The 25,823-nt window shown below is 47.5% G+C and overlaps 1 protein-coding gene across 5 annotated transcripts in view; it reads left to right on the top strand.

The window, feature by feature from the left end:
* Nucleotides 1-25,823, top strand: part of NCOA1 (nuclear receptor coactivator 1) — a 660,387-nt gene that overhangs the window by 327,644 nt on the left and 306,920 nt on the right. For all 5 annotated transcript variants that reach the window (XM_030198687.1, XM_030198689.1, XM_030198688.1 and 2 more), the window contains one exon: nt 17,196-17,375. In XM_030198687.1, coding sequence (XP_030054547.1) covers nt 17,196-17,375 — 180 coding nt within the window. The remainder of the gene's footprint in view (nt 1-17,195; nt 17,376-25,823) is intronic.

Genomic DNA, 25,823 nt, shown 5'->3' with positions numbered 1-25,823 from the left:
GGGAAGTCTATGAAGTATATTAGACATCCTACTTTGTGGTCAGCATTTACCCAGGGTTAAATCTATATTGCCTAATTGTTTTGATCTTGATTTGCATGCACTGCCTCCATTATATGCAAATCTCTTTCATGCATATTCATTGTGGATATCCTGAAAACATGACTGGCAAGGGGTACTCCAAGAACAATCTTGGGAAACACTGTTTCAGAAGAGTCTTGTACCACTTCGTTGTTGTCTCTAAAGGCCTCTGTCTCTGGAATACACTTAGTGTACATTAGCTTGATGGGATCTGTTCTCTAAATCTTCTATCTGGTCCTACAGCTCCTGGATTGATCCGCTTTAACAGCCTTCACTTCTGTCAATAAGGCAGTCACATGGTTCTCTGCTTTGCCGATAACATGTGCCCAGCTCTACCTTTGAGTGGATCCCTGCCAGCGCTTCCTGTACATCTTGGCGAACTGCCGACATTTTCTGTTTCAACTCATGAAACCAGCTCAGCACATCCTTTTTGGCTATTCCAGGTTCCTCGTCCCCGGTCTGTCCAGTTTTGTCCTCCTTGAACTCAGATCCTGCTGCCACCATGTTGTATTTAGCACCAGGACCCACCATCACTAGGTCCTGCCATCACATCCAGTTTTGGACTGTCTCCCATCTCGGCTATATTTCAAAACTTCTCCACTCTCGAGAGAGCTGACATCTTGCCCTGTCCACCTGTACACTAATTCAGGCCCACTAACATGCAATCGGGATTGAGAATTGGAAAAAAAACGCTACAGCTCTGATAGAGCCTATCTTTATGTAGTCATCTTCTAGCTGACATCACTTCCTCTCCATTCATGATGATAGAGGTCTATAAAATAAAGAGTAGAGTGGAATGGGTAGACGGAAATGGCTTGTTTACTTATTGCAAAAATACTAGGACTAGGGGGCATGCAATGAATTTACTATAAAGTAGTACATTTAAAACGAATTGGAGAAAATTTTCTTCACTCAATGTATAATTAAACTCTGGAATTCGTTGCCAGAGAACGTAGTAAAAGCAGTTAGTTTAACGGAGCTTAAAAAAGGTTTGGATATCTTCCTAAAAGAAAAGTGCTTAAGCCATTATTAAAATGGATGGGGAAAATCCACTGCTTATTTCTAAGATAAGCAGCATAAAATGTATTGTACTGTTTTGGATCTTGCTAGTTACTTGTAACCTGTATTCACCACTGTTGGAAATGGGATACTGGGCTTGATGGACCTTCGGTCTGTCCCAGTATGGCAATGCTTATGTTCTTATGATTGTTTTAAAGGATCTAGCTGTTTATCATACAGTAGAAATTGTAACTTAAAGTTATTTATTATGTAGATCAGATATTTGACACAACAGATGGTTGAAGAGGCTGGACATTAGAAATGCAGGCGTTGTGCTGCATGTGAGTTGATGATAGGAGCCTAAGTCATCCTAATTGGATGACAATACAATTAATGCAATATATTACCTGTGATTCTCCTAACATTATTTTTTGATATGCCCGTGTAAATTAGTTTATGTGGGGCAGACATCCAGACTGTTGAAAAGTTGAATTTTGAGCACCACTGTACCGTAACTCAGCAGGGTGAGGAGCCCCTGATTCAACATTTGTATTTATTCATTTTTATTTTATTTAGATTTTGCTCACACCTTTTTCAGTAGTAGCTCAAGGTGTTACATTCAGGTACACTGAGTATTTTCCTGTTCCTGGAGGGCTCACAATCTAAGCTTATACCTAAGTCAATGGAGGGTTAAGCGACTTGCCCACAAGGAACAGCAGTGGGATTTGAACCGGACGCCTCTGGATGTCAAGTCCGGTGTTCTAACCACTAGGCCACTCCTCCACTCATTCATGTTCAGATTTTAAATGTGGGGTTCAGGATTCTATGGTTCCTTCTAAGTGTCGTAGGGACATTAAGGCTATACTTGACCAAAAAGAACAGAGGTGGATCCATCTCCACAGAGCTTGAACTAGACTGGAAAGACTGGAATGGTTTCCTTTTTTTTTTTTTTTAATCACCTTGTTTGTGCCTTTTGAAAAGTTGTAGTACAGCGTCATTCGCAGAAGTGGATCCAGAAGTGGAAGGTTCTGCTTTCTTTAACTTGGTGGCCATTTTGAATAGGTTGTGTACTTGTTGGAATTCCATACCCCTGAAGCAGCCAGCATTTGCTGGCAAAACGAAGATCTTTGTTGGGATTGAATTTGCTGCTGCTTGCTGTGACTGATGTTTCAAATTGCAAGTTAGACTGTTACGCATCATGGAAATAGTGCAAAAATATGAGTGCTTGGAGAGACAGCACAGATAAGTGACTTTTTTTCCTAGCACATGGAGTTTTTGTAGAAGATTGTGTAGCTGTTAAACCCTCTCTCATAAATATATTAAACAGTTGGCCCCAGCACCGACCCCTGAAGAACTCCACTGCTCACCTTCATTTCTTCTGATCAGATTCCATTTACCATCACCCTCTGTCACCTGTCAGGCAACCAGTTTCCTATCTAGTTCACCACTTTCGGTCCTAAGTTTAGTCCTCTCAGCTTATTCACGAGTCTTCTGTGGGGGACCATATCAAAGGCTTTGCTGAAATCTAAGTAGATTACATCTAGCACACGCCTTTCATCCAATTCTTTGGTCACCCAGTCAAAGAAGTCAATAAGATTTGTTTGGCAGGATTTTCCTTTGGTAAAGCCATGTTGCCTCGGATCTTGTAACCCGTTGGCTTCTAGAAAGTTAACTATCCTTTCTTTCCACTGCAACTCCATTAGTTTTCCTACTACCACTGTGAGACTACCGGTCTGTAGTTTCCCACTTCTTCCCTGTCTCCATTTTTGTGAAAATGGTTCTCCGAGGACAAGCAGGCTGCTTGTTCTCACGACTGGGTGACGTCCGCGTCAGCCCCCACCAACCGGAAAGAAGCTTCGCGGGACGGTCGGCACGCAGGGCACGCCCACCGCGCATGCGCGGCCGTCTTCCCGCCCGTGCGCGACCGCTCCCGCCAGTTACTTTTTTTCCGCGACTGGAGAGAGTTGTGCAATTGCCTCTCTCTCTGTTCAGCCGCCGGATTTTTCGACCGCGTTTACGCGGATCGTCGCTTTTGGACCGTTCGGTTTCCTCTTTTTCCTTTCTTTTGTATTGTTAAAAAAAAAAAAAAAAAAAAAAAAAAAAAAAAGGGATTTCGCGCGTGTGGAGCACGCGCTCCCCTTTTCCCTCGCTTCTAGCGGGGACGCCACGTTGCGGCCTAGTGGCCGCTCGGTCGGTTTGGTTTTTCGTGGTGTGATTTTAGCCACCATTGCCGACTTTGACTTCGCCGACGCGATTTTTCCGTCGATGTCCTCGAAGGTCCCGAGTGGATTTAAAAAGTGTGGTCGCTGCGGCCGGCCGATCTCGCAGACCGACACCCACGCTTGGTGCCTCCAGTGCCTCGGGCCGGAGCACAATCTCAAGTCGTGTGCTTTGTGTCTCGGTCTCCGGAAACGGACTCAGGTTGCGAGGCAAGTTCTACGGGACCGTCTTTTTGGAACTTGCGCCGGCCCCTCGACGTCGACCTCGACGGCATCGGTATCGAAGGCCGGTTCTTCGGTACCGGTATCGATGCCCGAGACATCGGCACCGATGGCAGCGACCCCAGGAGAACAGGTCCCGTCGGCCCGCCGGTCCGCCGGTGAGAGTGGGGTTGAGAGGCCGCGTGGGCAGTCGGCCCCGGTCACTCCCTCAGCTCGTGAGCCACGGGACCGAACCCTGTCGGACCCGGTACCTCGAGACCGAGGGGGATCGACCTCCTCCTCCTCCGTGCCCTCCGGCGCCGGTGACGTGCACCGGAAAAAGGACAAAAAGCGCCGTCACCGGGAGCCCTCGGTGCACCCTGAAGAGGAGCCGACGCCGAAGCGTCATCGCAGAGAGGAGAGATCTCCGTCGGTGGTGGAGGTACCGACGCGTCGGGGTTCCGGCACCTCGGTGCCGTCTCCTGGCCCCCAGCAGCTTCTGGCACCGACACCCTTACCGGCCCCACCGCCTTTCCCGGCAGCGGGCCTGGACAAGTGCCTCAGAGCCATCCTTCCGGGGATCCTGGAAGGGCTGATGCGCCAGGCTGTGCCGGCGTCGGGGGTGCTTGCGCCCCCGACGCCGATGACTGTGGCGCCGGCGAGCTCTAGCCCGGCGCCGGGGCTGTCGACACCGCCGCCGCTTGCGGTGCCGGTCTCGACCGCCACGCAGGTGGAGTCCCCGTCGACGTCGATGGAGGGAGCTCCGTCCCCGCCGGCGCGGGAGTCCACCGCTCGACGACACCGAGACCTCGGTGCCTCGACGTCGAGCCGGGCCCGGTACCGGACTCAGCTACATGAGCTAATGTCCGATACCGAGGATGAGGACTCGTGGGGGGAAGAGGAGGACCCGAGATATTTCTCCTCAGAGGAGTCTACGGGCCTTCCCTCGGACCCCACGCCGTCACCTGAGAGGAAACTCTCTCCTCCTGAGAGTCTCTCCTTTGCCTCCTTTGTGCGGGATATGTCTATAAGCATTCCCTTCCCCGTGGTCTCTGTGGAAGAGCCGAGGGCCGAGATGCTCGAGGTCCTCGACTATCCATCACCACCTAGAGAGTCCTCCACGGTACCGCTGCACAATGTCCTGAAGGAGACGCTGCTTCGGAACTGGGTGCGACCACTAACTAACCCCACCATTCCCAAGAAAGCAGAGTCCCAGTACAGGATCCACTCTGACCCAGAGCTCATGCGGCCCCAGTTGCCCCATGACTCAGCGGTCGTGGATTCTGCTCTCAAGAGGGCACGGAGTTCGAGGGATACCGCCTCGGCGCCCCCGGGGCGGGAGTCTCGCACTCTGGACTCGTTTGGGAGGAAGGCCTACCAATCCTCCATGCTCGTGACCCGCATCCAATCCTACCTGCTCTATATGAGCATCCACATGCGGACCAATGTGCAACAGCTGGCGGACCTGGTCGATAAGCTCCCGCCGGAGCAGTCCAGGCCATATCAGGAGGTGGTCAGGCAGCTGAAGGCGTGCAGAAAGTTCCTGTCCAGGGGGATTTTTGACACCTGTGACGTGGCATCTCGTGCTGCGGCCCAAGGTATAGTGATGCGCAGGCTCTCATGGCTGCGTACCTCTGACCTGGACAACCGCACCCAGCAGAGACTGGCTGACGTCCCTTGCCGGGGGGATAACATTTTTGGTGAGAAGGTCGAGCAGATGGTGGACCAACTGCATCAGCGGGAAACCGCTCTCGACAAGCTCTCCCACCGGGCGCCTTCAGCATCCACCTCAGCAGGTGGACGTTTTTCCCGGGCCCGGCAGGCTGCACCCTATTCTTTTGCAAAGCGTAGGTACAACCAGCCGGCCCGAAGGCCTCGTCAGGCACAGGGACAGCCCCAGCGCGCTCGTTCCCGTCAACAGCGTGCGCCTAAGCAGCCCCCTGCGCCTCCACAGCAAAAGCCAGGGACGGGCTTTTGACTGGATCCACGGGAACATAGCCGCCCTCAAAGTGTCCGTACCGGACGATCTGCCGGTCGGGGGGAGGTTAAACTTTTTTCACCAAAGGTGGCTTCTCATAACCTCCGACCAGTGGGTTCTCCAAATAGTGCGGTGCGGATACGCCCTGAATTTGGCCTCCCTGCCTCCAAATTGTCCTCCGGGAGCTCAATCCTTCAGCTCCCATCACAAGCAGGTACTTGCAGAGGAACTCTCCGCCCTTCTCAGCGCCAATGCGGTCGAGCCCGTACCACCCGGGCAGGAAGGGCAGGGATTCTATTCCAGGTACTTCCTTGTGGAAAAGAAGACGGGGGATGCGTCCCATCCTAGACCTGAGAGGCCTGAACAAATTCCTGGTCAAAGAAAAGTTCAGGATGCTTTCCTTGGGCACCATTCTGCCAATGATTCAGACAAACGATTGGCTATGTTCCCTGGATTTAAAGGATGCATATACTCACATCCCGATACTGCCAGCTCACAGACAGTATCTCAGATTCCGCCTGGGCGCACGACACTTTCAGTACTGTGTGCTGCCCTTTGGGCTCGCCTCCGCCCCACGAGTGTTTACGAAGTGCCTCGTGGTGGTGGCGGCGTACCTACGCAGGCTGGGAGTGCACGTGTTCCCATATCTCGACGATTGGCTGGTCAAGAACACCTCGGAGGCAGGAGCCCTCCGGTCCATGCAGTGCACTATTCAACTTCTGGAGCTGTTGGGGTTTGTGATAAATTACCCAAAGTCCCATCTCCAGCCATCCCAGTCTCTGGAATTCATAGGAGCGCTGCTGAATACCCAGACGGCTCAGGCCTACCTTCCCGAAGCGCGGGCCACCAATCTCCTGGCCCTGGCTTCGCAGACCAGAGCGTCTCAGCAGGTCACAGCTCGGCAGATGTTGAGACTTCTGGGTCATATGGCCTCCACAGTTCATGTGACTCCCATGGCTCGTCTTCACATGAGATCTGCTCAATGGACCCTAGCTTCCCAGTGGTTCCAAGCCACCGGGAATCTAGAAGATGTCATCCGCCTCTCCACCAGTTGCCGCACTTCACTGCTCTGGTGGACCATCCGGACCAATTTGACCCTGGGACGTCCATTCCAAATTCCACAGCCTTCGAAAGTGCTGACGACGGATGCATCTCGCCTGGGGTGGGGAGCTCACGTCGATGGGCTTCACACCCAGGGTCTGTGGTCCCTCCAGGAAAAGGATCTACAGATCAACCTCCTGGAGCTCCGAGCGATCTGGAACGCACTGAAGGCTTTCAGAGATCGGCTGTCCTACCAAATTATCCAAATTCGGACAGACAATCAGGTTGCAATGTATTACGTCAACAAGCAGGGGGGCACCGGATCTCGCCCCCTGTGTCAGGAAGCCGTCGGGATGTGGCGTTGGGCGTGCCGGTTCGGCATGCTCCTCCAAGCCACATACCTGGCAGGCGTAAACAACAGTCTGGCCGACAGACTGAGCAGAGTCATGCAACCGCACGAGTGGTCGCTCCATTCCAGAGTGGTACGCAAGATCTTCCGAGAGTGGGGCACCCCCTCGGTGGATCTTTTCGCCTCTCAGACCAACCACAAGCTGCCTCCGTTCTGTTCCAGACTTCAGACACACGACAGGCTAGCGTCAGATGCCTTTCTCCTTCATTGGGGGACCGGCCTCATGTATGCTTATCCTCCCATACCTTTGGTGGGGAAGACCTTACTGAAGCTCAAGCAAGACCGCGGCACCATGATTCTGATAGCGCCCTTTTGGCCCCGTCAGATCTGGTTCCCTCTTCTTCTGGAGTTGTCCTCAGAAGAACCGTGGAGATTGGAGTGTTTTCCGACTCTCATTTCGCAGAACGACGGAGCGTTGCTGCACCCCAACCTTCAATCCCTGGCTCTCACGGCCTGGATGTTGAGGGCGTAGACTTCGCTGCGTTGGGTCTGTCTGAGGGTGTCTCCCGGGTCTTGCTTGCCTCTAGGAAGGATTCCACTAAAAAGAGTTACTTTTTCAAGTGGAGGAGGTTTGTCGTTTGGTGTGAGAGCAAGGCCCTAGAACCTCGCTCTTGCCCTGCGCAGAACCTGCTTGAATACCTTCTGCACTTATCAGAGTCTGGCCTCAAGACCAACTCAGTAAGGAATCACCTTAGTGCGATTAGTGCTTACCATTATCGTGTGGAAGGTAAAGCCATCTCTGGAGAGCCTTTAGTCGTTCGATTCATGAGAGGCTTGCTTTTGTCAAAGCCCCCTATCAAGCCTCCTACTGTGTCATGGGATCTCAACGTCGTCCTCACCCAGCTGATGAAACCTCCTTTTGAGCCACTGAATACCTGCCATCTGAAGTACTTGACCTGGAAGGTCATTTTCTTGGTGGCAGTTACTTCCGCTCGTAGGGTCAGTGAGCTTCAAGCCCTAGTAGCTCATGCTCCATATACCAAATTTCATCACAACAGAGTAGTGCTCCGCACCCACCCAAAGTTCCTGCCGAAGGTGGTGTCGGAGTTCCATCTTAACCAGTCAATTGTCTTGCCAACATTCTTCCCCAGGCCGCATACCCGCCCTGCTGAACGTCAGTTGCACACATTGGACTGCAAGAGAGCATTGGCCTTCTATCTGGAGCGGACACAGCCCAACAGACAGTCCGCCCAATTGTTTGTTTCTTTCGACCCTAACAGGCTAGGGGTCGCTGTCGGGAAACGCACCATCTCCAATTGGCTAGCAGATTGCATTTCCTTCACTTACGCCCAGGCTGGGCTGACTCTTGAGGGTCATGTCACGGCTCATAGTGTCAGAGCCATGGCAGCGTCGGTGGCCCACTTGAAGTCAGCCACTATTGAAGAGATCTGCAAGGCTGCGACGTGGTCATCTGTCCACACATTCACATCTCATTACTGCCTCCAGCAGGATACCCGACGCGACAGTCGGTTCGGGCAGTCGGTGCTGCAGAATCTGTTTGGGGTGTAAATCCAACTCCACCCTCCAGGACCCGAATTTATTCTGGTCAGGCTGCACTCTCAGTTAGTTGTTCTTCGTAGGTCAATTTCTGTTGTTTCCTCGCCGTTGCGAGGTTCCATTGACCTGGGTTCTTGTTTTGAGTGAGCCTGAGAGCTAGGGATACCCCAGTCGTGAGAACAAGCAGCCTGCTTGTCCTCGGAGAAAGGGTATGATACATACCTGTAGCAGTTGTTCTCCGAGGACAGCAGGCTGATTGTTCTCACCTACCCTCCCTCCTCCCCTTTGGAGTTGTGTGTTTCATCTTTTGCTAGTCATTCAACTGGCGGGAGCGGTCGCGCACGGGCGGGAAGACGGCCGCGCATGCGCGGTGGGCGTGCCCTGCGTGCCGACCGTCCCGCGAAGCTTCTTTCCGGTTGGTGGGGGCTGACGCGGACGTCACCCAGTCGTGAGAACAATCAGCCTGCTGTCCTCGGAGAACAACTGCTACAGGTATGTATCATACCCTACCACATCCGCTCATCTCCAATCCTGTGGAACCTCTCCCATCTCTAAAGATCTATTAAATAAGTGGTGCATGGAAAAGCTACAAAAATGGTGTAGGATTTGCGTTGCAAACTGTACGAGGACAGACTTTCCGAACTGAATGTATATACCTTGGAGGAAAGGAGAAACGGGTGGCATGATACAGATGTTCAAATATTTGAAATGTATCAATTTGCAACCACACCTTTTCTGGAGACGGGAAGACAGTAGAACTAGAGGACATGAATTGAGGTTGAAGGGGGGGCAGACTCAAGAATAATGTCAGGCAGTATTTGTTCACGGAAAGGATGGGTGGATACATGGAATGCCCTCACGCGGGAGGTAGTGGAAATGAAAATGGTAATGGAATTCAAACATGCGTGGGATAAACACAAAGGAATCCTGTTTAGAAGGAATGGATCCATGGAATCTTAGCAGAGATTGGATGGCAACACCGGTAATTGGGAAGCGAAACCAGTGCTGGGTAGACTTCTACGGTCTGTGCCCTGATTGTGACTGAATAGATATGGATGGGCTGGAGTGTAAATTTTAAGGGGCTTTGATGTTAGCTTCAGAACGTTTAGTACAAGAACAGTGCTGGGCAGACTTCTACGTTCTGTGCCCTGAGAATGAGAAGGACAAATCAAATTTGGGTATATATATAAAGTATCGCATACCGTGTAAAATGAGTTTATCTTGTTCTGCAGACTGGATGGACCGTACAGGTCATTTACTATGTTACTGTGTTCATCCTTCAATGAGATAGAGGTAATAATAATGGATGTCCAACTCAGACTAAGGACATCCAAGTTAGTATGTCACATGTTGTGATCCATTCCTTGTTTGTTTTAGAACAGGGTCTGCCAATATATAGCCTATTCTAAAATACATGAGAAATGGACATCCAAGTGCTCTTTATGTTCAGTATAAATGTCCATTTTACAAAATGAAACGTCCAAACTATGAATGGGGAAAAACAAGGAACATTGACGTCTTTGTGGGAGCATAGGAATGTCTATATTATAAAATGGCAACATAGGATATCCATGTGGAGCGATTAGTCTAATGGGTAGAGCAGTTGGCAGAGAACCAAAGGGTGCCAGGTTAAATCCCACTGCAGCTCTTTGAAATTTTCTTTAATTGTGAGTAGAGAATGACATGGGGATGGGACGGGGACAGAGCACACGGTGATGGGGACAGAGCCCACGAGGGCGGGGACAAATTTTGTCCCTGTGCCATTATCTACTTTGAAGCCTGTTAATGTGTTTGAGTGATGCAGACAATGATGTTTTGATTTTTTGGAAAAACAAGCAAACATTCTGGCCACAACTAGCAAACTTTGCATGGTGGATCCTGTACATCCTGCTACCAGCACATCTTCTAAGAAGACATCTTCTGTTGCAGGAAGGACTGTGGAAGACAGGAGAGCTAGATTGAACCTTGAGATTGTTGATGACTACTTATTCATCCACAGATTTAAAAAATCATAACAGTGCTTCATAGAGCATATTTCTCCCCTCTAGGGCAACCAGAACGGGTTGTATTTTGTACCCATGGACAGTTTAACAGGGTGGATTAGGATTCCTTGGGGTAGTAGAAATCAGATATTGTTGGGGTTGGAAGGGTAGAGGGTGGTGGTGAGGAGTGTTGTTATCACTGCTTACTGTTATTATTGTTTTCTGTTTGTAATTTATACACAATAGTTGCACAGCATATTGTTCCTTTTTATATGTTAATAAAAATGTAAATATAAATTCATAGTTATTCAAGGCTTCAGCAGGTGAGGACAGAGCCCATGGGGATGGAGCGGGGACGGGGACAGAACTTGTGGGGATGGGGCGGGGACGGAGACAGAACCTGCTGGGACAGTCGGGGATGGAGATAGAACCCACGGGTCAGAGATGGGGACAAACTTTGTCCCCATGTCATTCTCTAATTGTGAGCCCTCCTTGGACAGAAAATTATCTACTGCTATGACTTCCCTTTCTCTCTCCAGTGGAGAACTGCTTAATCGGAGTCATTTAGGGGCCCTTTTACCAAACACTGGTAACAAGTGGCCTTAGTGCACTTTATGTGGGTTTTCTCAAGTGCTAATTCCATTTTTATTGCTAGAGTAAAATGGCCAAATTTCCTATTTTTTGTATTAATGGACACACACTAATTTTTCCATTAGCGTGTGGCCATGAAAACAGATTAATGCATGAGTCTTTACTTCCACATATTATGTAGGCAGTAAAGGCTCATGCACTAAGCACATGCTAATCGGTTAGCATGTATTAATGTAGCTGTGCTAACCAATTAGCGCAGAGCATGCTAAAAATGTCTTTTTTTAGTATGTGGGTAGCATGCGTACATCCTGAAATTACTGTGGGATGCTGTTTTTTGTTACAGTAAGTACACATTAGTGTTTACCGCAGCTTTGTAAAAGGGCCCCTTAATAAATCCCCAGAAAGGATGCTAAATTTCATGTGTTAGCTATATGTGTGAAATTTAACTTTTGGTACTGTAGAATTAGTTTATGAAATGGTAGTTCAATTCATTTATTTTCCAGGAGGGTCCCAACCAGAAAAGACTTGGTAACAGTCAACGAGGATTGTTGCATTGTTGGGTTGCTAAAGCAGAGGCCTCCATGAAGCAGAGAGGTTATGTTTTTAATCTCTCCTCAGCGTGAGACTGATTTGCATAAATGACCTCCATTGTATGCAAATCTGTTTCATGCATATTCTGACAGTCAAGCAAACAGTAAGCAGAGAATCTAGAACCCTGGATTCTTTTGGGAGGAAGATGTACCAGGCTTCAACGCTCATTTCCTGTATACAATCTTACCAGCTCTTTACGAGCGTCTACTTGTGAAACTCGGTGCGTCAGCTGTCAGACTTGGAGCAGGCCAAGCCTTTTCGCCAGTTGGTCATGCAGCAGAAGGTGTTTATTGTATGGGGTTTTTGCTTGAAAATGAACCCCATTAGGTCCCCTTCTTCACTGAAAATATATTGTGTGGGGGGTTTGCTTGAAAATGAACCCCATTAGGTACCCTTCTTCATTGCAAATATTGACCATTTACCCTACTCTTTATTTTCTGTTTTTTTTAACGAGTTCTTAATCCACATTAGGACACTGCCTCCTATCCACTGTTCTCTCTAAGCCAAGCAGGAGTCCCCCAACTACATTGCTGCCAGTGGGAGGTGGTGCTTCAATATTGTGATTTCAGTTTCTGGGTTCCCTGGAGTCCTACAGAGTTTGCCTGTCCCTCGCTATTGAAAATGTGTAGTGTACTAGCACCTCCCACTGGCAGGACTGTAGGTGAAGGACTCCTGCTCAGCTTAGAGGAAACAGTGGATAGAAGACAGTGTCCTATTGTGGATTAAGAACTGGTTAAAAAATAGAAAACAAAGAGTAGAGTTAAATGGTCATATCCTGTGACTTTTTAATTTCCTCAGGAGTTATCTCTAAGGTACTTTGTGAATGCCTTCTGAAAATCCAGGTAAATAATGTCAACGGGCTCACCTTTATCTACAGATTTATTCATCCCTTCAAAGAAATGTAGCAGATTGGTGAGGCAAGATTTTTCTTGGCTAAATCCATGTTGGCTTTGTCCTATTAATCCATGCCTATGTATGTGTACAGTAATTTTGTTCTTTATAATAGTCTCTACCATTTTGCCCAGCATCGTCAATGTCAGGCTCACTGGTCTATAATTTCTCAGATCACCTCTAGAACACTTTTTAAAAATTGGCGTTACATTGGCCATCTTCCAATCTTCAGGTCTCAATCTTGATTTTAAAGGATACATTACAAATTACTAATAATAGCTCTGCAAGTCCATTTTTTTTTTTAGTTCTGTCTAAGTACTCTGGGATATATGCCATCTGGTCCAGTTGATTTACTACTGTTTAGTTTGTCAAATTGCTCCATTACATCTTCCAGATTACGGATTTATTTTTTTCAGTTCTTATGACTTATCCATACCAGAAATGGTATTTAATGGTGCTACCTCCACCATGTTTTCCTCAGTGAAGCAAAGAAGTCATTTAATTTTCCACTATGGGCTTATCCTCCCTGAGTGTCCCTTTTACCTCTCAGTCATCTAGGAGTCCAACTGATTCTTTTACTGGCTTCTTGCTTTGAATGTATCTAAAGTTTTTATTATATGTTTTTTGCCTCCAAGACAAACTTCTTTCCATAGTCGTTGTCTTCCTTATCAGATATTTGCATTTGACTTGCCATTTCTTATTCTGGTTCTCCAAGAAAGAGGGTTAGAGACAGAGTTCCCCTCCTAACCTCCGTGGCAGGCAGTCCCATTAGCCAGGAAGATCCCTGATGCAGATTATTTTGCCAAAACATGGACTATGTCTGGTCTGTCCAATAAAACTGAGTTGACGCCCCCTGTCTTGAAGGCTCCTTGTGCTTTTGTTCTCCGCTTCTATTATCTTCAGTCAGATCATTCTGTTTTCTGAAGGATGCTCTTTTGGCCTTCTCCTCCTCATTTTTTTTAACCATGCTTGGTGTCATTTGGCTTTCCTTCTGCCTTTTTCATTATGTGGAATATACCTGGATGATATTTTTGAGCATCTGTACCTGATGTAAATTTTTTACTTTTGCAGATGCTCTTCTGTTTCTTTTGACAAATTTCCTTATTTTATCAATCTCTTTTTTTGAAAGTTATTAAATCAAATTTGATCATTTATGATCATTGTTGTCAACTGTCCCCAGCACCATAACCTCTTGAACCAGATCATGTGGTACACTAAGGACTAGGTCTAGAATTGTTCCCTCTTGTTGGATCCTGAACCAGGTGCTCCATAAAGCAGTCCTTGATTTCATTTAGGATCTTCACCTTCTGCCCAGATTAAAAAAAATATATTTATTCAGTCAATATTGGGATAATTGAAATTGCCTATTTTTTATTGTGTTACCTAATTTGTTAGCTTTCCTAATTTCTGCTAACATTTCAGTGTCTGTCTCTTTTGTGGCCAGCTGGTCTAACTAACCTGTCGTTACAAAATGAGCAACTCTTGCATCTTTAGCTGTAACCAGGGCACTCTTGCACAGTGAATAGACAGTCTATGAATTGAGCAACCCAGAGCTTGGGATTTGCCTGCTTACATACCTGGCTCAACTCTGTTCCTCATTGGGAAAAAGTATTGGTCACCTGTAACAGATGTTTTCTGTAGACAGCAGGATTATCAGGTGCACAGTCCCTTCGTCACTCCAAGGCCTCCATTTGTTCTTGAGCTGTTGGGGAGCTAACTGAGGAGACTGCTGCATGCTGGAAGGGCATGCATAGGGTTACCATTTTGTGTCCTCTGAAAAAGAGGACACATGTCACGCCCCCTACCCCGCCTCGCTATGCCTCATGCCCCGCCCCTGCCCCGCCCCTTCAGGTCGGGTTCCGCCCCTATTCCCCCCCCCCCGTCGCATAGTCCCCTCCCCCCCCCATCACATTATCCCCCCTCACTTACTATCTAGCCCTGGTGGTCTAGTAGCGTCTTCTCTTCTTCGGGGCAGGAAAGAGCCCCCTCTTTCCTGCCCGGAGCGCTGCCTGTCCTTGCCTGCTGCATCCTCCTCGGTATGGCTGGGGATTCAAAATGGCCACCGAGAGTTGAAGCGGCCTCGCGAGAGTTCAACTCTCGGCGGCCATTTTGAATCCCCAGCCAGACCGAGAAGGATGATAGGGGAGGCAGCGCTCCGGGCAGGAAAGAGGGGGCTCTTTCCTGCCCCGAAGACGTCACTAGACCACCAGGGAACATTGGTAAGGAAGGGGAGGGGAGGGGACGGGAGACCAGGTCACCAGACCCACGGCGCCGATTGCCCGCCCACACGCCCACCGCACGCACACGCCTGCCCGCACCCGCGCCCACGTTTGTCCAGAAATCCGGACAAACGTGGGCGCGGGCAAAATCCGCCGGACGCCCCGGACATGCCCTCAAAAAGAGGACATGTCCGGGGAAATCCGGACGTATGGTAACCCTAGGCATGCATGCTTAGAACTATATTTACTTCTCAGCTCTGAGATAGCTGGTTTGACTTGTGCAGTTGGATGATGTCACCCACTTGTGCGCCTGATCAATCCTGCTTTTCCTGTAAATTACTTTATACAGTTGAGAGAGAATGCTTGAAAATACTGGCCAGTATCCAGCATCCCATTTCTAGGAAAACGTATAGACCAAACAGTCTGTGTTCAACTCGGTGATAGTCTGGAAGAGAGAAACTGGCTAGATCCATGTCCAACTGTATTCAGTCCTAGTTATGGGACAGAAACAGTCCTTATATTCCTACTAGATCTTCACAGAAAGCAAGAGAGGAGATTTGCCTCGATGTTAGTACTGCTAGATTTCTCAGCAGCTTTTCACACTGTGGATCATGATGTTATGCTAGCACGACTGACAGAAACAGGTATTAGTAGAACAGGACTTGCTTGGTTTAGATTCTATCTATCAGACAGGCAACAGTCTGTAATGTTTGGCAGCACCTCATCGCCACCATGGGCACTGACCTGTTGGGTACCATAAGGATCGATACTGTCACCTATTCTGTTCAATACCTACCTCAAGCCACTAACCGAGCTGATTTGGTCAATGGACACTAAGTTCTACATCTACGTGGATGATGTACAGCTACTCATACCCATTTAACCTGACTTACCTATCCCTGAATAAACTGATTACCTGTGTTAACATCAATTCAAGAATGGGCTAAATACAACAAGCTTTTCCTGAACCAAGTAAAACCGAGGTTCTCTGAATCCCTAACACAAGTGGACATGTACCTGACATCAAAATCTCTTTTGGGAAGTACGAACTCCCCCTCAAATCACAAATCAGGAACCTTGGAATACAGTTAGGTTCAACACTTACTCTGATTCCCCAAATCCAAGCAACCTTCAAGAGCTGCTTCTACTGTTTGCAACAACTATGCTGCCTCTCTCCTTACATTGAGAAGGGAAATCTTATCCCAGTTGTGCTAGCCATGATAACATCGACTGGATTACTGTAATCCAATTTACACAGGTCTGAATGCAAAGAGTTTGCACCAGCTCCAGTTGATTCAGAATGCTGAGCAAGACTAATAGAATGTTGCAAGTGATGTGACCACATCAAACCATATTTGAAAAAAACTTCACTGACTACAAGTACAGTACAGGGCTAAATTTAAAACTTTGATCTTAAAGTCCTTTAAAGAAAATAACCCCAAGTACTTGAACAGGATCACCCTCTACACACCTCCAAGGACACTAAGGTCCTCCCAAGGAGTATCCCTATCAACACCCTCTCCAAAAGACATTACATGATGTGATACCCACAAACAAGTCTTCTCTGGAGTAGCCCCTACGTTCTGGTATGCACTCCCTAAAAAGGCACATGGACGCACACGGAGTGACACAGGCTGCATGTACTGCAGCAGGACATGTTTATCCATTCTTTCTCTAGGTGAGATAAATTTTAATCACCTCTCAGACCTCGTGTGCAACTCTTTAAATTAGTCCCCTTATTTTCTAACTCCTCTTATTCTCTTACCTATTTATATGTTCCATCTTTGCTTATACTGTAGGTAGTCTATTAAAATGTTTTATTACATATTGTGTTGGCATTGTAAGTGGTATACTGTGCCATACTTTATATTGTTTGAATATTTTTACTGCTTTAATTGTCTATTGTTTATGCTTGATTTATTCTTACTGTATACCACTTTGAGTGAATCTGTTCAAAAAGGCAGTAAATAAATCCTATTAAAATAATAAAATTATTGCATCACATAGGTCACTAATATATATGTACTACATAGTGGGAGGATTATGGTGAACATAAATGTTATGTATATACAGATATGCAAAAATAATACATAGTCTGCTGGTCAAGGAGATAAAGATAATGAATATATATGCTGATCCAGAAGTATCAGGAATCAGATTAGTAGATTTGGAGTTTTGTTTGATTGCTGTTGCTTTTCTAGAAAGCAAAAATAAGGCTAAAAATCTACTGCTCTGATTGTACCACAGAAATATGATATTTCAAATACATGATCCATATTCATACTCATAACAGAATTATTATCCAAAAAAGTTAGTGATGTATTTAAAAATACATCATTTTATTCAAAGCCTTTGTAAACGTTGGGAACAATCAATTTTGTAACAATTAGGTGTTTCCAATTAACTACTCTTTTTGTATACACACTGAAAATATTAGTGGGCCAAAAAGTGACACCTTTTTAAATGTTTTTTTTTTCTGATTGTATCTTTTCTGTACAGTCAATGGGGTGCCTTGGCCCCAGGAAGCCACCAGACGCAACAGCCATACTTTCAACTGCAGGATGCTAATTCGGCCTCCAGATGAGCCAGGGGTGGAGAACCAGGAAGCACGCCAGCGCTATGAAGTGATGCAGTGCTTCACTGTGTCTCAACCCAAGTCCATTAAAGAGGAAGGGGAAGGTAGGGAAAGAACATCTTGTTTTGTTTTCTAAATATGTGAATCACTTTATCTTTCAGATCAGTCTGCTGAACCCAGCAATTTGTCTCCTCAGTGGTCAGTCTGGGTTGCCAGTACTCGGCAGATCCCACAAAGTAAATCTTTCTCTTTGTTCATTTCAAGGAATGAATGGTTCTCCCAGTTGCTTAGCTAATAATTTTGAATGGACTTTTCATCCAAGAGTTTGTCCAAATGTCTTTTCAATCCCATTGTGCTGGTTGCCTTGACTATATCCTCTGACAACAGATTTCATTGCTTAATTATGTACTGCATGGAAGAAAGCTATTATTTGTTTTCAATTTGCTGGCCATTAGTTTTATGGAATGTCCTTTGTTTTGTGGTGTTTGACAGCTTAAACAACCATTCCCTGTTTACCCTTCCATCCCACTCATGATTTTATATGCTTCTATAATATTACCTCTTAATCGTTTTTTCTTCATGCTGAAAGCCTTAACCTTTGGCATCTCTTCATAAGGGAGGTGTTCTGTTCTCTTCATCATAGAGGCATAATAATAATCTCAATTTTGTTCTCTCTCCTTTTCTGAATATTCCCTAACGTGCTATTTTCCTTTTTTTAGAAGCCATAGCACACAGGTCTGAAAATTTCAATGGATTATTCATGATGAGTCCAAGATAATTTCTTGGGTGGTGACTCCTAACGCTGGACCCAGCATTTGTACCTAACAGGCCTTGGGGACTGAGCATCAAAATAACAGATTAGATTTAATGTGCGCAAATGCAAAAGGAAAAATAATTGTTACAATAATTCTAACAGTAGACATACTGTAGTGGGTTTCATGTTAATGAGTCACAACCAAAGAAAAGGGTCCTAGAGTCATTGTGGATAAACTCAGTTCATTGTGTGGCATCAGTCAACAACAACCCCCCCCCCCCCCCCCCAAAAAAAAAACAAAAAAAAAACAAACCCAAAAAGAATGTTTAGGAGATGGGGCAACAAATATGATAAAGGAAATAGAATAACTCCTTATGAACAAATGCTAAACAGGTTAGGATCCTGACAGGCTTTATGATCCTGCCTTAATAAGGGTTGTAGCAACATTTACTAAAGCTAAATACCAAGACCCTGATGCTCAAAACTCTGCGCTGTACTAAATAGCGCCAGAACTCCATGTCTGAACAACTCCCTAATGCTCAATGCTAATGAGATACAAACGCTCATAGCGTTGAGCGTTAGGGAGTTGTTTGGAAGTTAGGGGGCAGGATGGTGCCTGGTGCATTAACTCAAGAGTTGTGCATTAATCACAGCTCTTCAGCGTATGCCCAGAATGCCAGAGGGAAGGAGAAGGAAGAGGTGCCAGTTAGTGAAATGCGAAAGCATAACAGGCCAGCTATTTACAGCTAGGGAAAGGGAATTAAAATGATAAAACCAGAAGACCCAAATACCGTTAAAAAGAAAAAAAGAAGGAAGAACTTCTTCCAGCAAGGTATGTGTGTGGCTGAAACGCAGCACTGCTCAGCTCCAGCCTCACCCCTCCTTATGCAGCTGAGATACAAACTTGAGGGATGAAGTCTATTGTACCACTTCTTTTCTGGCTCTAGAACCCTCCTGTGTTTTTAGTTGGCACAGTTCAGATTGTTTGCAGATGAGAGGATGCCCAAAACGGAGCTGCAGACGTGGACTGAGTCTTCTCTTCTGTGCCTGTTTAGATACCCTAATGCCAACTCTGAGCTGCCGTAGGTTTTTCTGCGAAAGGGGCACCCTTGTTTTGCGTTCTTTTCTAAGCATTGTGGAGGAATAGGAAATTACCTCCATTTGACTATATTTGCATGTAATTTGTGTTGAGGTAAGAGCATTTTGTAGCTCCTCCGGGGAGGGCCCACGTTCGGGACGATTTTAGCGCGAATCCGCCATTTTGAATTTCCGCCGTTTTCGGCGATGGCTGCTGAGAAAGTAAAGCGCTGTTCCGTTTGTGGCAAGCACAGGTCTGCAGCAGGGCTCTGTAAGGTGTGTTTTTCAGACTGTAGAGCCGGCCCGAGCATGGTGAACGATGTTCCTTCCCGCTCCGTGGAGCTGACAGCGGGCGCCATTTTGGAACAGTATGGCACGACCCCTGCTGAGGTGGAGGGGTTTGAGCCTGGAGGGGCGCCTCGTGTAGAGGCTAATAAAAGAGCTGCTTCCCCCAGACTGGAACCGGGAGGCCAGGGTGAGCCATTTCCCCCTGAATTTGTTTTATTGCTGCATAATGCATACATGTTAAAAAGAGCTCTTCCGCAGGGGTCCTCTGCGGCCCTGCTTTCTGTATCCACTCCAGTGGAGTCTGGCGTTGGATTACAGTCAGGCGCGTTTTCCCCTGACAGATGGCTGCAAGACAAGCGCAGAAGGGTGGATTCCCCTTCAGAGAGTGGCGCACCCCCTTACCTCCCCCCGTGGTCGGGATGTGAGGACTCTGAGGGGTCTGGCAGGCCTTCGTGGTCAGAGAGCCAGAGGAAGGTGCAGGATTGCCACCGGATCCAGATGATCCTTCCGCGGTGAGAATTTTCCACCGCGAGGATCTGCCAGCGCTTATTCCCAGTGGAAGGAGGAGTTGCCCTGAAGGCCATGCAGGACCATCGCCTGGAGGCAACTATGAAACGGTCCTTTGAAATTTCAGGCCTATCCTTATGGGCGTCTGCATGCAGCTGCTACGCTGCCCGAGCCTTCCTCGCTTGGTTACAACAGGCAGTGGAACAGCCCGGAGATGGAGCAGAGCCCCTTACGGAGGTGGCACTGCGGATGGAGTCTGCCTTGTCATTTTTGGCTGACGCCCTTTATGATCTGGTCAGAGCGTCGGCTAAACACATGGCTGTAGCGGTGGCGGCTCGCTGTCTTCTGTGGGTATGGCATTGGGCAGCTGACATGGCCTCTAAGCAAAGGTTGGTGAAGTTGCCTTTTCAAGGCCTTCTTCTGTTTGTTGAGGAGTTGAAGAAAATTGTGAAAGGCCTGGGGGATGCCAAACCCCAGCGCTTACCCGAGGATAGGCCGCGGCTTTCTTCCAAGGGTCAGGCAGTTCCCTTCTATTACAGACCTTGCTTCCGTGAAGCTAGAAGGTACCGCCTGGGGCGTTCTGCTGGGTTCACTTCGCATGCCCGTTTTCAGCAGAGGAACTCCTTTTGCTCGATCAAACGTTCCGCAGCAGCAGGCTCAAGACCTGGAGTTCATGGGCAACCCTCTCAATGATGGTGCGCCGGCCCCCTCCTCGATTCCTGTGATAGGAGGATGACTTTCCTTCTTTCTCGAGGAGTGGGCCGAGATTACCTCAGATCAGTGGGTCTTGGACCTGATCAGAGAAGGCTACAGAATAGAATTCAATGCCCCGATAAGAGACGTGTTTGTGGAGTCCCGATGCGGTTCTGCCGCCAAACGGGCGGCAGTAGAGGAGACCTTGCAAGGTTTGATTCACATTGGGGCGGTTCCCCCATGCCTCCCGCAGAATGCGGCTCTGGCTGTTACTCCATTTACTTCGTGTTGCCGCGAAAAGGAGGGTCTTTTCGGCCTATCCTAGACTTAAAAGAAGTCAACAAGTCTCTGAACGTGCGGCATTTTCACTTGGAAACCCTGCGCTCCGTCATAGCGGCGGTACAGCCAGGAGAGTTTCTCCTTTCCTGGCTTAAGCAACAAAGAGATCCCTGCTTCCATCATTGAATTCGAGATCCCCCTTCCCTCCAATACTCCATTCCCTAGCCTGATAAGCTGGGGCCCCAACTCCTCCGCATAACACTTAAAAAAACGAGCGGTGTAACCATCCAATCCCGGGGCCTTCCCATTCTGGAGGTTCTTAATTACCCCATATACTTCCCCCCCATCTTATTGGTTCTCCCAATCGTACTCGCTCAGCTTCACTAAGACACGGGAGCTATAGCTGATCTAAAAATTGCCCTATTTCCCCCCTACTCATATCCTCCCCATTCTTATACAGTTCTTCATAGTATGTCCCAAAGCTTCTAGATATATCCACATCTGCATAATGCCAACCCCCCTTACCATCTCTCAGCCTTTGAATAAGTGTCTTCACTTGCCTCGCCCGCAACCGACGTGCCAGAAAAGTGCTTGATTTATTAGCAAACTCAAAGGTCTGCTGTTTCAGCTTGGTTTGCATATATTCAACCTCTATCATTTGCAATTGTGCCAATGCTCCCTTTACTGCTGTAAGCTCCTCCCCCAACTTTTTTGTGGGTTGCCTCTTACGTTGTTTTTCCAGTTGCACTAGGTGAGCTCGTAACTCCAAGGATTTCTGACCTTTTTCTTTTTTTCTCCGTGCACCCCATTTAATAAAAACTCCTCTAACCACTGCTTTCATAGCGTCCCATAAGGATCCATCATTAACCTCACCATTATCATTAAGTTGATAAAATTCCTGTATCACCCTCCTGATGTCCTCCCTCACTGTTTCATCTCCCAATAGAGTCTCGTTGAGCCTCCATAGGCCCCCCCCTCTGCCTACCTCCCAGCCCCTTAAACCTAATCCATATAGGAGCGTGATCAGAGACCTGACAGGTCTCTATTTCTGCTGCTTCTATCATATGCCAACTGTTGCGGTGTACCCACAAACTGTCTAACCTCGCATAAGACTGTGCTGCATGTGAATAATGGGTGTAATTTCTCTGTGTTCCATGTAATAATCTCCAGTAATCCACTACATCACATTCCTTCAAAAAGTTCAACAACGCCTTACGACCGGCACTTCCAACCCCCCTCCTTCCCATGGAATGATCCAAATCCGCGTCTGGGGCAATATTGAAATCCCCCCCCTATGATCCCTTGGCCTTTAATAAAACCTTGGATTTCCTCCTTCAGAGAATCAAAAAATTGCTGACCTTCATTAGGTGCATAAATATTAATAAATGTGATCTCCTTACCTTGTAGAAGTCCCCTAATCCCCAAACATCGGCCACTCGAGTCCCGAAATTCTTCTTGTATGCTTAGCCCACAGGTGTGCCGCACCATTATAGCTACTCCCCCAACCCTTCTGGCCTCCCGTCCCTGATGTACCAGTACTTCTCTAAAGGGCCAGCGCCGCAATAAATGCGTGTCTCTCGGTCTCAGATGTGTCTCTTGCATCATCGTCACAGCCCATTTTAACCTATTCAGTTCCTTAAACACTCGGCCCCGCTTTAGCCAGGAGAGTTTCTCATGTCTCTGGACCTGAAAGAAGCATACTTGCACATACCAATTTGGCCCCCACACCAGAGGTTTCAGCGTTTTGCGGTGATGGGAAAACATTTCCAGTTTCGGACCTTGCCTTTTGGCCTCACCACAGCTCCCCAAACCTTTTCCAAGGTAATGGTGGTAGTAGCTGCTTTTCTCAGGCAAGAGGGTTCACCTGTACCTAGACGACTGGCTCATCAGAGCAGACTCTGCAGAAGAGAGTCATCAGGTTACAGCCAGAGTGGTCTTAGTACTGCAGTCTCGGGGCTGGGTCATCAATATAATCTCTAGAATATTTGTGGGTCCGGTTTGACACAGCCTCGGGGATGGTCTTCCTACCCGAGCAAAGGCGGTGCAAGCTTCAGAACCAGGTCCGTCTGCTCCTGAGGATGCCTCGCCCGCGAGCTTGGGACATAGTCCAGCTGTTGGGATCGATGACGGCCACTTTGGAAGTGGTGCCTTGGGCGAGAGCGCACCTGAGACCTCTGCAGTGCTCCCTGATTCAACGGTGGTCTCCAATATCTCTGGATTATCAATGCAGACTCATGTGGCTCCCTGCGGCCCGGCTCAGTATGGAGTGGTGGCTCTCAGAAAGCATGCTGTGGCAAGGAATGCCGCTAGCGCTCCCCGATTGGTGCCTGGTGGTAACAGATGCCAGCCTGAAGGGCTGGGGTGCACATTGCCGGGGAAGGCATGTCCAGGGTCTTTGGACACCCGAGGAGTCGGAGTGGTCCATCAATTGCTTGGAGTTGAAAGCGATTTTCCAGGCGTTTCTGGCCTTTCATTTGACCCTGGAAGGATTGGCTGTCAAGAGTTCTGTCAGCAGCAGTGGCCTACATAAATCGCCAAGGAGGCACTCAGTGCATAGCACTAGCCGCGCAGGCCGCGCAGATTTGCCACTGGACCGAGCTTCATCAGCAGTTTCTGTCAGCAGCTCATATTGCAGGTCAGAGCAACGTGCAAGCCGATTATCTGAGCAGGAATCAAATCGACCCAGCGGAATGGGAACTTGCAGACGAAGTATTCCTGCAGATATGTGTCAAATGGGGAAGGCCCGTAATGGATCTTATGGCGTCAAGCACAAATGCCAAAGTCCCATGCTTCTACAGCAGACAGAGAGATCCTCGTTCGGCAGGGTTGGATGCCTTGGCTCAACCCTGGCCTCGGGGCCTCCTGTATGTGTTCCCTCCGTGGCCCTTGATAGGGCGAGTACTCCTGCGGATTCGGCTACACCAAGGAGAGGTGGTTCTCATTGCCCCGGATTGGCCCAAGAGGCCGTGGTATGCGGACCTCCGGCAGATGCTGGTAGAGGATCCCCTGCCATTACCTCTGGTACTGAACCTGTTGTCACAGGGCCCGGTGACCATGGAGGACATCTGCTGCTTTGGTCTTACGGCATGTCTATTGAGAGGGCGCAATTGAGAGACCAGGGATATTCCAGTAAAGTCATTTCCACTCTCCTACAGGCCCGCAAGCGTTCCACTTCCGTGGCTTATGCCAGGATTTGGCGCCAATTTGAGGCTTGGTGTGCTTCTAAAGTGATCACACCCATGTGGGCTTCTGTCTCGCCGATATTTGACTTTTTGCAGGATGGTTTGCAAAAAGGCTTGGCCTTTAATTCCCTGCGTGTTCAAGTGGCAGCCTTAGCATGTTTTCGAGGGAAGGTCGCTGACCTCTCTCTGGCTGCTTGCCCGGATGTGACACGGTTTCTTAGAGGGGTGCTTCGGCTCCGTCCTCCCGTGCGGGCTCCGTGTCCGGCCTGGGACCTGGGGTTAGTTTTTTTTTTTTTTTTTTTTAATGCTTTATTTATAAATTTTCATTTTACATTTATGCAATAACATAAATATATGGAAATTAGGCAAATATTACTAAACTTTGTACATACAAAATAAACATAAGGAAATAATACTTTCAATTATTTGTCCACAATAAATGATCCAAGTACTAGGAAATATACATTAATAAACAAAAATGTTTCCTTAATCTAGGAGTAGAAGGTTTACAGGAATATACACTCGAGTAGTGCATGCAATCTCTATGCAATCTGATGTTAATCCAACTTATTCTTTACTAGTTATAAATTCCAGCAACTTCCCAGGAGTGAAAAATATATAATTGGTGGCATTCAAGGAAATAATACACCTACAAGGAAATTTAAGGAGAAAAAGCCCCCCTAAACCAAGAATTCTTGGTTTTAAAGCCAAGAACTCTTTTCTCCGCTTTTGAGTGTCACGTGAAAAATCTGGAAACATCTGAATTTTTGAACCTAGGAAAGAAACATTCAAGTGACGAAAATACACTCTTAATATATTATTCCGATCGTGTTCTAAAGCAAACGTTACTAACATTGTAGTCCTTTCAGATATAACTTCCATAGAGTTTTCAAGAAAATCTGTAAGATTTAAATCTGGTTGTGGAGGATCAAATTTTCCCTTAGTTCCAGTAATATATAAAACTCTTGTAATTGGTGGAAACGCTTCAGGTGGTATACCCAGCACTTCTCTGAAATACTTTTTTAGCATTTCCAGTGCTGGGATAATTGGAGACTTAGGAAAATTTAATAAACGTAAGCAGTTCCTCCTAGCCTGATTTTCCAAATGTTCAATTTTACGTTTTTGGTAGTTGCTATCTTTAATTAACACAACAATCGAATCTTTTACTGATTTTACCTCTTGTTCTAAAGCTTCAATCTTAGAAGTCTGCTCTTCGATCTTCACAACATTCTGGGCTTGAATCTGTTTTATTTCAGTCACCTCTCCTCGAAGGGAGCTTGAAATCTGTTGGAGAGTTGTATTTATGCCTTGGATTGCAGTCCAAAGTACTTCCATTGTTATTACAGCCGGTTTAACTTTGCCACCATTCCCTCCGGAAAGACTGATCTGTGTTATTGTAGGTAAATCAGGGGACGACACCTGATTATCTGCAAACGCTGTTCCCACAGGAGTCGAGATGGCTGCAGGCCCTCCACAAGCAGCTGCCGATTTTCCCCTCGCATCGGAGGTTTCAGTCAGCTGTAGCTCTGTTACCACCAGTCCTGTTCCTGGTCTCGGAGGTGCCGTAAACGAGGGAGGAGAAAGAGACACTCCCTCTGCACTATGGTCCCGTTCTCCCGGTGGACCCCTCGTAGTATTTTCCTGTCCTCCCGGTGTCTGTAGCCCGAGTTCATCTAGCGTCATTTGGCGCATGGGGGGGACATTCACCCCACTTGTGGAGGTAAGTGTACAGGTTTTTCCCTTCCTCTTCCCCATTTCTGGGTAGAGGAATT

This window comes from Microcaecilia unicolor, chromosome 3, assembly GCF_901765095.1.
Source record: "Microcaecilia unicolor chromosome 3, aMicUni1.1, whole genome shotgun sequence".
Lineage (NCBI taxonomy): Eukaryota > Metazoa > Chordata > Amphibia > Gymnophiona > Siphonopidae > Microcaecilia > Microcaecilia unicolor.
The sequence above is the reverse complement of the archived record's forward strand: the minus strand, read 5'-3'. Positions and strand labels throughout refer to the sequence as shown.